Source organism: Myotis brandtii, unplaced genomic scaffold (genome assembly GCF_000412655.1).
Source record: "Myotis brandtii unplaced genomic scaffold, ASM41265v1 scaffold627, whole genome shotgun sequence".
Taxonomy (NCBI): domain Eukaryota; kingdom Metazoa; phylum Chordata; class Mammalia; order Chiroptera; family Vespertilionidae; genus Myotis; species Myotis brandtii.
The window spans coordinates 2,659,731-2,672,145 of NW_005370397.1; the positions used below are offsets into that span (position 1 = coordinate 2,659,731).

Sequence of the window (12,415 nt, forward strand, 5' to 3'; positions counted from 1 at the left end):
AGTGGCTGCACCAGTCTGCATTCCCACCAGCAGTGCACGAGGGTTCCTTTTTCTCCACATCCTCTCCAGCACTTGTCATTTGTTGATTTGTTGATGATAGTCATTCTGACAGGTGTGAGGTGGTACCTCATTGTTGTTTTCATTTGCATCTCTCGGATGATTAGTGACTTTGAGCATGTTTTCATGTCTCTCGGCCTTCTGTATGTCCTCTTTCTAAAAGTGTCTATTTAGGTCCTTTGCCCATTTTTTGATTGGATTGTTTAATCTTCCTTTTAAGTTGTATGAGTTCTCTGTTAATTTTGGAGATTTAACCCTTATCAAATATAACGTTGGAAAATGTGCAGTGGGCTTTCTTGTTGTTTTGTTGATGGTTTCTTTTGCTGTGCAGTAGCTTTTTATTTTGATGTAGTCCCATTTGTTTATTTTCTCCTTAGTCTCCATTGCCCTAGGAGCTGTGTTGGTAAAGATATTGCTACGACATATGTCTGCTATTTTGCTGCCTATGGAGTCTTGTAGGATTTTTGTGGTTTCCCATCTTACATTTAAGTCCTTTAGAAATTTTGAGTTTGTTTTCGTGTATGGTGTAAGTTGGTGATCTAGTTTCATTTTTTTGCGTGTATCTGACCAAATTTCCCAGCATCATTTATTGAAGAGACTGTCTTGACTCCATTGTATGCTCTTGCCTCCTTTGTCAAATATTAATTGAGCATAATGGCTTGGGTCGGTTTCTGGGCTCTCTGTTTGGTTCCATTGGTCTATTTGTCTGTTCTTGTGCCAGTACCAGAGTGCCTGGCACTTTAGTCAGCTCTAATTAGTAATGTTAGCCTCTTCATCGACACCATTAAGTCATTAAAACATTTTAATGTTGTGTGCTTATTAAGTAAGACATTTAACTTGGCCTCAGTTTTCTCATCTGTAAAATGACAGGCTGCATGAGGTTTCTGTTAGCTCGAATAATTGTAATGTTGTGATGGTGTTCGTGTGAGTAGTTTATCCCTATACAGTCTAGGTATACTGTACTTGCTCCTTAGCCATACTTCCTAGATCAGTGATTCCCAAAGTGGGCGCTACCGCCCCCTGGTGGGCGCTGCAGCGATCCAGGGGGGGCGGTGATGGCCACAGGTGCATTTGTTTTAACTTTTTTTATATTACCTTTCTATTCTGAGTTCAATAAATAGTTTCATAATTTCAAACTTCAATGTTTCTAATTTACACCTTTCTTTACTATATTTTACGAAAAAGGTAGAAACATTAATACATATATCTTTCTGTTTAATTGCTATTAAAATTTAAAAAAAATTAATTTCCAGGGGGCACTGAGTAATATTTTTTCTGGAAAGGGGGCGGTAGGCCAAATAAGTTTGGGAACCACTGCCCTAGATGGTGCAGTTGATCTGGTTTCTTGGAAATCTTCCGAAAAAAGAAATGGGGTTAAATTTGGCTCCACTGGAGGCATTTCATTGCAGCATTTGTAGCTGGAATGGAATGGAGAGTGTGATTTGTTGGCGGTACTGTAAAGAGAGAAAAGGAAATGAAATCAAAGTCCATTTACACTTACTAATGGGAAGCAAATATGGAATGATGGCAGTGATGGTAACAATTCACATTTATTGACCATTTTCTTTTTCCCCCTCTTAAATATGTATTTATTGATTTCAAAGAGGGAGTGGGAGAGAGACCTAGAAACATCAATGAGTAGAGAGAATCATTGATCGGCTGCCTCCTGTATGCCCCACACTGGGATTGAGCCCGCAACCTGGGCGTGTGCTCTGACTGGTTATCCAATGGTGACCTCCTGGTTCAACCACTGAGCTACGCCTGCCGGGCTTTATTGAGCTTTTTCTATATGGGGGGCATGTATTATTTCATTTTATCTTTGCCCTAATCCCATCTAGTATATAGTCTTATTATCCCTGTTTTGCAGATGAGGAGACAGAGCACAGAAAGATTAAGGAATTTGCTAAGGTCACACAGCTAGTAGGTGACTGACTTGGGATTTGAACATATATACTCTAACTAGCATCCATGCTTAACCATGATGCTATATTGAATTGATTCCAGATGGAGAATCAACTAAGTTTAAATAACTAAAACACTTTAAATGAGTACGTACAATTTTTTACCAACTTTTTATTTTGAAAAATCACAAACTTAGAAAAAAGTTGAAACACTAATATAAGGAACATTATATAGAATCAGCAATTTTGCTTCATTTGGTTTGTCTGTATAATATTTCCTTTTTAAAAAAGTAAATAGCAAACATCATGATGCTTCTAAGAATAAAGACAGTCTTCCAAGTAACAGTACATAGTGTTGTTATGACACACAAGAAGTATGGCATTGAGTATTGACAATTCTAATAACCTTTAGTTTGTACTGGATAGGTCAGATCTCTTACTAGATCATTGAAATTGCACTGCTTAAAAAAATCCTTATGAAAATCTGATTTTCTTCTTCTCAGAAATCATATTCCATGCCCATTGGCATTGAATTTCAGCGGAGATATGCAACAATCGTTCTAGAGCTTGAACAGCTGAACAAGGACCTAAACAAAGTTTTGCATAAAGTTCAGCAGTACTGCTATGAGGTAGGTAATTTGCATGAATTTTCCTTGAGGATCTGTGCCCTCTATACTTTCATTTGAAGCTTAATACTGTTACACACTTTAGAAAATCCAAACTAAGCCAATATCTTTATAAAATCCTTTAACAGAACCATATTTCATATATATTTTTATTCCTTACAGTATCAGTGTCGAACAGTGCTTTTATATCCAGTGAGCTATCAATTTTATTGATTTTGTTCGTTTGGATTACAACTGATATAGGTCTCAAAAGATTTTAGAAAAATAATTACTCTTTTAAAAAAAATTTTATTGATTGATTTTAGAGAGAAAGAGGACGGGGTGTGGGGGAAGAGAGAGATTTGTTGTCCCACCTATTCATGCATTCATTGGTTGATTCCTGCATGTGCCCTGATTGGGGATCGAACCCACAACCTTGGCACATCAGGATGATGCTCCAGCCACCTGAGTTACCTGGTCAGGGAGAAATATAATAACTTAATTCTGCTGTCCCAAAGACTATATTTTGGTTTGTTTCCCCTTAGTTTTTATATATACTAGTATATGCTTGTTATCACTAAGTTATGGTCATGCCGTGTATACAATTTTATTTCTTCCTCCTTTAAACTTTACATTACAACTGTGGATTGTTGAACTCAAGCACATAGGTCATAGGGTTATTTGTGAATTGCCATTATCATGCACACAAAATTATATATATGGCCCTAGCTGGTTTAGCTCAGTGGGTAGAGTGTTGGACTGAAAGGTCCCAGGTTCAAGTCCAGTGAAGGCTGCATGCTCGAGTTGTGGGCTTGATACCCAGTGCAGGAGGCAGCCAATCAATGATTCTTTCTCATCATTGATGCTTCTATCTCTCTCTCCTCTTTCTTCCTCTCTGAAATCAATAAATATATATTTCACATTTATTGACCATTTTCTTTTTCCCCCTCTTAAATATGTATTTATTGATTTCAAAGAGGGAGTGGGAGAGAGACCTAGAAACATCAATGAGTAGAGAGAATCATTGATCGGCTGCCTCCTGTATGCCCCACACTGGGATTGAGCCCGCAACCTGGGCGTGTGCTCTGACTGGTTATCCAATGGTGACCTCCTGGTTCAACCACTGAGCTACGCCTGCCGGGCTTTATTGAGCTTTTTCTATATGGGGGGCATGTATTATTTCATTTTATCTTTGCCCTAATCCCATCTAGTATATAGTCTTATTATCCCTGTTTTGCAGATGAGGAGACAGAGCACAGAAAGATTAAGGAATTTGCTAAGGTCACACAGCTAGTAGGTGACTGACTTGGGATTTGAACATATATACTCTAACTAGCATCCATGCTTAACCATGATGCTATATTGAATTGATTCCAGATGGAGAATCAACTAAGTTTAAATAACTAAAACACTTTAAATGAGTACGTACAATTTTTTACCAACTTTTTATTTTGAAAAATCACAAACTTAGAAAAAAGTTGAAACACTAATATAAGGAACATTATATAGAATCAGCAATTTTGCTTCATTTGGTTTGTCTGTATAATATTTCCTTTTTAAAAAAGTAAATAGCAAACATCATGATGCTTCTAAGAATAAAGACAGTCTTCCAAGTAACAGTACATAGTGTTGTTATGACACACAAGAAGTATGGCATTGAGTATTGACAATTCTAATAACCTTTAGTTTGTACTGGATAGATCAGATCTCTTACTAGATCATTGAAATTGCACTGCTTAAAAAAATCCTTATGAAAATCTGATTTTCTTCTTCTCAGAAATCATATTCCATGCCCATTGGCATTGAATTTCAGCGGAGATATGCAACAATCGTTCTAGAGCTTGAACAGCTGAACAAGGACCTAAACAAAGTTTTGCATAAAGTTCAGCAGTACTGCTATGAGGTAGGTAATTTGCATGAATTTTCCTTGAGGATCTGTGCCCTCTATACTTTCATTTGAAGCTTAATACTGTTACACACTTTAGAAAATCCAAACTAAGCCAATATCTTTATAAAATCCTTTAACAGAACCATATTTCATATATATTTTTATTCCTTACAGTATCAGTGTCGAACAGTGCTTTTATATCCAGTGAGCTATCAATTTTATTGATTTTGTTCGTTTGGATTACAACTGATATAGGTCTCAAAAGATTTTAGAAAAATAATTACTCTTTTAAAAAAAATTTTATTGATTGATTTTAGAGAGAAAGAGGACGGGGTGTGGGGGAAGAGAGAGATTTGTTGTCCCACCTATTCATGCATTCATTGGTTGATTCCTGCATGTGCCCTGATTGGGGATCGAACCCACAACCTTGGCACATCAGGATGATGCTCCAGCCACCTGAGTTACCTGGTCAGGGAGAAATATAATAACTTAATTCTGCTGTCCCAAAGACTATATTTTGGTTTGTTTCCCCTTAGTTTTTATATATACTAGTATATGCTTGTTATCACTAAGTTATGGTCATGCCGTGTATACAATTTTATTTCTTCCTCCTTTAAACTTTACATTACAACTGTGGATTGTTGAACTCAAGCACATAGGTCATAGGGTTATTTGTGAATTGCCATTATCATGCACACAAAATTATATATATGGCCCTAGCTGGTTTAGCTCAGTGGGTAGAGTGTTGGACTGAAAGGTCCCAGGTTCAAGTCCAGTGAAGGCTGCATGCTCGAGTTGTGGGCTTGATACCCAGTGCAGGAGGCAGCCAATCAATGATTCTTTCTCATCATTGATGCTTCTATCTCTCTCTCCTCTTTCTTCCTCTCTGAAATCAATAAATATATATTTTTTTAAATTATATATATGAATGTGGTTGCAGGTTCGATCCCAGGTCCTGGTCAGGGCGTTTACAGGAAGCAACCAATCGATGTGTCTCTTGCACATCAATGTTTCTTTCTCTGTCCCCCTCCTTCCCTTTCTTCCACTCTCTCTAAAAATTAATGGAAAAAAATATACTCAGGTGAGGATTAACAACAACAACAACAAAAAGATGCCATAACAAAGCTGATGATACATGCAGAAGTGGGTTGCCCATCAGTCTTTCTGTATAATTTCATACGTACACAAGGCCCTTTGTGATAGTCTCATTTTCTAATGAAGTAAAATTACTCAATTTTCAGAGTACTTTTGTGGAAGTATAATATTGATTTTAATATAAGAACACGTCAGAGAGAACACTTATGACTAAGAAATTGTACTCCTAAGTACATACCAATACTTAATATATATGTGAACAGATATTTACCAAAAGTTATACACTAGAATGTTCATAGCATCACTGTTCATTATAGCCAAAAATTAGCAATCACCCAAATACCCATTAATAGTAGAATAAATTAATAAACTGTCATAAAATTATCCAATGGAATATTCTCAGCAATGAGAATGAATGAACGCAACTACATGCAACACATGGATGAACTCACAAATATAATGTTGAACAGATAAAATCAGACACAAAAGAATATATATAATGCATGATTCCATTTACCAGTATGTAAAGCTCAAAAGCTAGTCTATGATGCTAGAAGTCAGGATGGTGGTTACCCTCAGAGCATTACACTGGAAGTTGGCGTTAGAGGGCCTCTGAAGTAATGTTCTATTTTTTAATCTAGATGCTGATTTCTCAGGCATGTTTGATTTGTGAAAATTCATTAGTCCATATACTTTATGATTTGTGAACTTTTATGTAGTGATGTATATACTTCAATTAAAATTTTTTTTAGAAAGTGTTAGAGGACTAGGCTACTCACTGGAGCATATTGGTAATTGCAAAATATTAGATAAAACCTAAAATCCCACACCCAGGGGATTGGCTAAATAATACGGTGCAGCCGCACAGTGGAGTGCTCTGCTGCTGCGAGAACGAACCCAGACGCTCTCTATTTGCTGATGGAGTGTCCAGGGTATAGTAAGTGAAAAAAGTAAGGCACGAAACATGTAGGTCACCTTTGGGGAAGCAGGAATCCACAGAAGTAAAATAGACTTGCCTCTGCTTAGTTTTTCCAAAACACCCAGGAAGGATAAACCGGAAACCCATCTGGGAGCCGAGTGGGGACAGAGGAGAGAGGAGGAGTGACATTTCTGTCCGCGTTTGTTTCCTCAGCAAATACAGGTAAACTGTAAAGTGGGATGCGAACAAAGGAGCCTAACTGGTTCAGAGGAGCAGCACGAGCACCCTGAAGGGCAGAGCCGCATCCACATGACTTTACCATAGTATCTTGTCAACCAAACGTTAAACCAACACTGAGCTCGAGTTGATAGGGTTTCTCTCATGGTGGTGAAGGGTTAGCAATGCTGAGACACGGTCCTAGGACTAAGCAAATGGTTAAGTGAGTATATGAGGATAATGGGAGCCAAGCCTCGCCCTGTTGGAGAAAGGACTTACCGAGAAGGGGAGACCAGAGCGAACCCTTCGGTATGCGACTAGACTAGGAAGAGTCGTATGAATTCCTGGTTCATTTTATGTTTATAACGTGGGTATAAGTACGTGTGGATGTGTGCTGAGAGAACCTAGAGCCAGGACACCCACAGCCTGAGCGCACTAAGCATACCCAGCATCCACATCTCAGTGTCTAAACACTGCTCTCCCACAAAGGAAGCAGCGCTCCTTGGAAAGGAGACAGATCCCAGAGCTGGGGCAGAGAGTGTAGAAGATGAGCCTGGACCGTCTTACTGTGCTAGGGAAGTAAAATGTGCCCCAGAATTATGGGGACGTATCAGAAGGGACCAGCTCAACAGGACCCCCACTTGCCAAATCTGGGACAATTTGAGCTTCAGCATAAGTAATTATAGTAAGAAGTTATAACCCATTGAATAAAATAAGATCCATGAGTCCACTAATATTACTTATTTCTTAAGGAAAAACTCTTAATAGTAAAATATCAATAATAAACGTGGAAGGAATGATAAGAATGAGAAAGATACCATTTGTCAACTCTCATAGTAATATTTGGTAAAGATGAGAATCATCAATAGATGCTAAGACTAGTGGGTAAAAGTTTGATGAGGAACATAATCTTTACAAAGCCTCACAATCTCTCTTCTCAAATACTTATTCATGACTAAGGGGCAGATCCTTTACGTTGGGGAATCTGCAGACACTTAACTGCCTTAAGCAAGTGATCAAAGATAACACCACAGTGATGGGACTAGATGCCTCCTGGTCATGATCCACAGAGAAGTCAGCATCACGCTGTGGTTCCTGCCCAAACTGCATAACCTCTGTGTAGTCAGGAGGAAACAGACAAACCACATTGAGGGATGTTATACAAAGTAATTGGCGGGTCCTCTTCAAAAACATCAAGGTCATGAAATACTATGGAAACATCAAGGTCATGAAATACTATGGAAACATCAAGGTCATGAAATACTATGCAAACATCAAGGTCATGAAATACTATGCAAACATCAAGGTCATGAAATACTATGCAAACATCAAGGTCATGAAATACTATGCAAACATCAAGGTCATGAAATACTATGCAAACATCAAGGTCATGAAATACTATGCAAACATCAAGGTCATGAAATACTATGCAAACATCAAGGTCATGAAATACTATGCAAACATCAAGGTCATGAAATACTATGCAAACATCAAGGTCATGAAATACTATGGAAATAGAAGGTCATGAAGTAAAGGAATTAAAGGGACATGATAACCAAATGCATTCGGGGGAAACAGCCATGTTAAGACATCCTTGAGTCAATTAAGAAATCTGAATGTGGACTATCAGAAAATGGAATTAAATCAATGTTAAATTCCCTGAGTGTGATAACTGGACTATTCTTTTTTAAAAAACATTTTTTATTGATTCCAGAGAGGAAGGGTGAGGAAGAGAGAGAGAGAAACATCAATGATGAGAGGGAATCATTGATTGGTTGCCTTCTGCATGGCGGCCCTCACTGGGGATTGAGCCTGCAACCCGAGCATGTGCCCTTGGCCGGAATCGAACCCAGGACCCTTCAGTCCTCAGGCGGATGCTCTATCCACTGAGCCAAACTGGCTAGGGCAACTGCACTATTCTTATGAAAGACAATATTCTTGTACTTAGGAAATAATGAGTATTTAGGGATAAAAAGTATAAGGGAAAAGAATTATATATACACAAACAGATCAAATGTTAAGTCAAATGCAATAAGCCATAAACAGTGAATCTGGGTAAAAGGTTATCTAGAATTTTTGTTTCATTTTTAAGAATATATATATATATTATTGATTTTAGAGAGGAAGGGAGAGGGACAGAGAGAGATAGAAACATCAATGATGAGAGAGAATCATTGCTCGGCTGCCTCCTGCATGCCCCCCACTGGGGATCGAGCCCCCAACCCGGGCATGTGCCTTTGGCTGGAATCAAACCTGGGACCCCTCAGTCCACAGTCCGGCGCTCTATCCATTGAGCCAAACCCGCTAGGGCTTGTTTCATTTTCTTTAGAAAACTGTTATAGGAGAAAAAGACTTCTAAGGTAAGAGTGCACATAATTTTTGTTATAAATGCTAGTTTTGTAAAAATCCAAATCTGAAAACGGCACAAGCACACAAATGACATGGCTTCATGAAAGTCCATCTTACGTGTCAATCTCATGTCCAGCTTGCTCCAGACCAGGGGCTGCAGCCTGCAGACCAGCCTACAGACATGAGACGGAGGTGTGAGGAGGAGGCACAGGAAATCGTTCGGCATGCGAATTCCTCAGCAGGGCAGCCCTGTGTTGAAAATAAAAACCTGACAGACCTCATCTCCAGGCTTACAGCTATTTTATTACAAATTAAGGTAAATTTTGGAGAAAATGTTTTCTTAATATCGACACCTAAACGGACTATGCTAATTTGTTGCTAAAAAATTGTAATATATAGATTATATCGGTATTTTTTTTGTCTGTAGTTGAACTATAAATTAAATTTTGAAATGTTTTTTCCTTTTAGTGTCTAGCAGAAGGAGGAGACCTGAATTCCTTTGAATTCAAATCACTTACAGATTCATTGAATGATATCAAGAGTACAATAGATGTTTCTAATATCAGGTAATTCATTAGATGTACCCTAATCATTTTTATATTAAATTCAGTGATTTCCAGTACTAGTTTTAAGAATTATGCATATTTGTGAAGTACTTACATAATTTGTGTCCTTTAAATAAATTGTAAAAGAGCTTTTCAGTTATATCCAGTCTATTGATAGAATAGAAACTTCACATGGAATTTTTTTTTCACATGGAATTTTTATATAAAGGAATCAGAAAACATAATATTTAGTTGTTTTTTAAAAATATATATTTTTATTGATTTCTGAGAGGGTGGGAGAGGGGAATTGGACAGTAACCACCTGGTTCATAGGTCCACGCTTAACCACTGAGCCACGCCTGCCCGGCTCGGTTTTGGTTTAGCATGGAGGCTCCGCATAGAGGTAGAGTATCCTCTTCCCATCACTCCTTGGCTCCTTGCTGCTTTCGAGTATCCTCCTTCAGTTAGTTCTGACAGAATTAGGGCTACTTGAAGGGTGGAATCCTTATCTTAGCTATCTCCTAATATTCTTAGCTATTTTCCTTTTTAAAAAATTGTTTTTAATTTTGTGAAATAAAGCAGTTAACTATATTTTTTCTTTCTTTAGTTGCTTTCAGAATAATGTAGAAATCCACGTTGCACATATTCAGAGCGGCCTAAGCCAGATGGGAAACTTACATGCCTTTGCAGAAAATAACACCAACAGAGACTGAGTAGAAGATTTAATTATTCCTACTGATAGGACATGGTTTTCGAGAAGTTCTTTCCCTTTATATAGGCTTCCAAGACCAAATAACCTGACTGCTGGAAAACAAGGGAAATTTACATCTGCAAATAAGGCATTTTGATATACTGTACTGCTTCTTATGCCAGCATTGCTGACCATCAGTATATTTATTTTTCTTTTATTATTCAGCTGCAGTAGCATTGCTTGTATTACATATGTTAATTAGCAAGTCGTTTTTAAACTGAAAATGTCTGAACATAATTTCATGGAGGAATACATTGGCCATTTTTTAATGTGCATGAATTCAACCCTACACGTGCAGACAGCTGTAGTGGAGAACTTGGAGCAACGGTCTTTTGTGCACATGTGTGGCAGTGTGGAAACTGCGTCTGGAAAACGGCGACTCTGGTTCATTCAGTCTCTCACCATCTCAGTCTTCAAAGGACATCATGAGCTATGGGAAGCCCTAGAGTGAAGGAAGGCACTGGAATATAGATGGGAATACAGACTGTACTAGTATATATAGTATATACTTGCCATGTGACATGGTTCTGTAGATCATTTTATAATAATAAATATTTTAATTTATCATAATTTATAAAAGAAACCTTTGTTGTTTGTCTGTTGAAAGAAAATGAAGGAGCAGGAAAAAAACCATTACTTGCAAAATGCTGAATCTCAGCAAGTGGATTTGGCATGTCTTTCCCCGTCAGTTCAGGGCAAAAAGTGCTATTGTTATGAGATTTATTAAAAAAGAAAAGACTGATAACACACTATTTTCATATTTTTTGTTTATTTGCACAACTTTTAGACCAAATTATTGGTTAAAATCCAACAATATACCATTTATAAAGTAAAAAGATTTTATAAGGAAAACATAATAACCTGTGCTGTGAAATACAGAGAAAAGGTTTGTATTTGGTTGTGGTTTTGTTTTTTTAAAGAAAACCCTGCCTAAAATATTAATCTTGTAAAAAGTGTATTTGGAATTCTCTTTGTTTTAATATAGAATATTATAAAGTCAAAATATAATAAATTGTTTTCAGATTTGGAGTTTAAGATATAGCTGTAGAAGTGGCTTTAATTCTTTTAAATGTCTCATAAAATGAGGCTTTTTATATGTTAATGTATAAAAAAACAAACGAGATTATTTTCCATTTTAAATTTTTGTATAGTTTAAAAATGCTTCCATATTCTGTGCCACTGCAGAACTTTAGTGCAGAGTTTATATTTAGCTCAACTGTTATGTTAATTAAGAAAAGCATAAATCTTTTATTCTTAATATTTGTAATTCTAAATAAATTGATCTATGAAAATTAATATTGTCTACATTTTCATTAATATAAGTTGATAAGTATTCCTTCTGTTTAAGAAGTTTTAAGGAATTACAATTTCTATTAAACTTTATTTTTAGGGGAAACAGTACAGATTAATTACTCATTCTGAATAACAAAACCATCCAATATTTTGAGGAGTTTTGTCCATCCCTGAGTAAATCACAGGAAAACACCAAGCAAGTAAGTTACGTGGCTTACTATAGACCTAGTGAAAGGTCAGTTTTAATGTATTCTGCCTAGCATTAGGTAAGTATTTTCTACATTAAAAAATTATTTCTATTGATTTTAGAGAGGAAGGGAGAGGGAGAGAGAGAAAAAACAATGATAAGAGAGAATCATTGATTGGCTGCCTCCTGCATGCCCCACACTGGAGATCGAGCCCAAAACCTGACCAGGAATCAAACTGGCGACCTCTTGGTTCCTGGGTCGAAGGTTAAACAATGAGCCACAACAGGCAGGCATACATTTCACATCTTACATTTCTTAAGGCTTACTCGTCACACGTACAGTATACCTCATTCTGCACATAGGTAAGTGCTGTCAATGTCTGTCAGTGCCATCCTGTGTTGACGGCAGGAATGGTGCTAAGAATATATTTGAATTTTATTTCTGTTTAGGGAAGAAGAAATCAATGTAATCCAAAGCAGTCATTTGGGTCAGTTGAGTGTTACTTTGAATGATGCTGCCACCTAACGCCTTTCTGGAGCTCTAAGGAAAGCCAGCAAAGCCAGGTTGAGTGAATAAGCAAGCATGTCATGTGTTAGATAGATTTGGTT

The 12,415-nt window shown here is 37.2% G+C and overlaps 1 protein-coding gene across 1 annotated transcript in view; it reads left to right on the plus strand.

The window, feature by feature from the left end:
- The window catches only part of LIN9 (lin-9 DREAM MuvB core complex component), a 73,843-nt gene extending 62,306 nt beyond the window's left edge, over positions 1–11,537 (plus strand). The window contains exons 14-17 of the mRNA XM_014528247.1: positions 2,462–2,587; positions 9,167–9,346; positions 9,499–9,596; positions 10,183–11,537. Coding sequence (XP_014383733.1) covers positions 2,462–2,587; positions 9,167–9,346; positions 9,499–9,596; positions 10,183–10,288 — 510 coding nt within the window. The 3' untranslated portion in view covers positions 10,289–11,537. The remainder of the gene's footprint in view (positions 1–2,461; positions 2,588–9,166; positions 9,347–9,498; positions 9,597–10,182) is intronic.
- Positions 11,538–12,415: the final 878 nt, after the last annotated feature.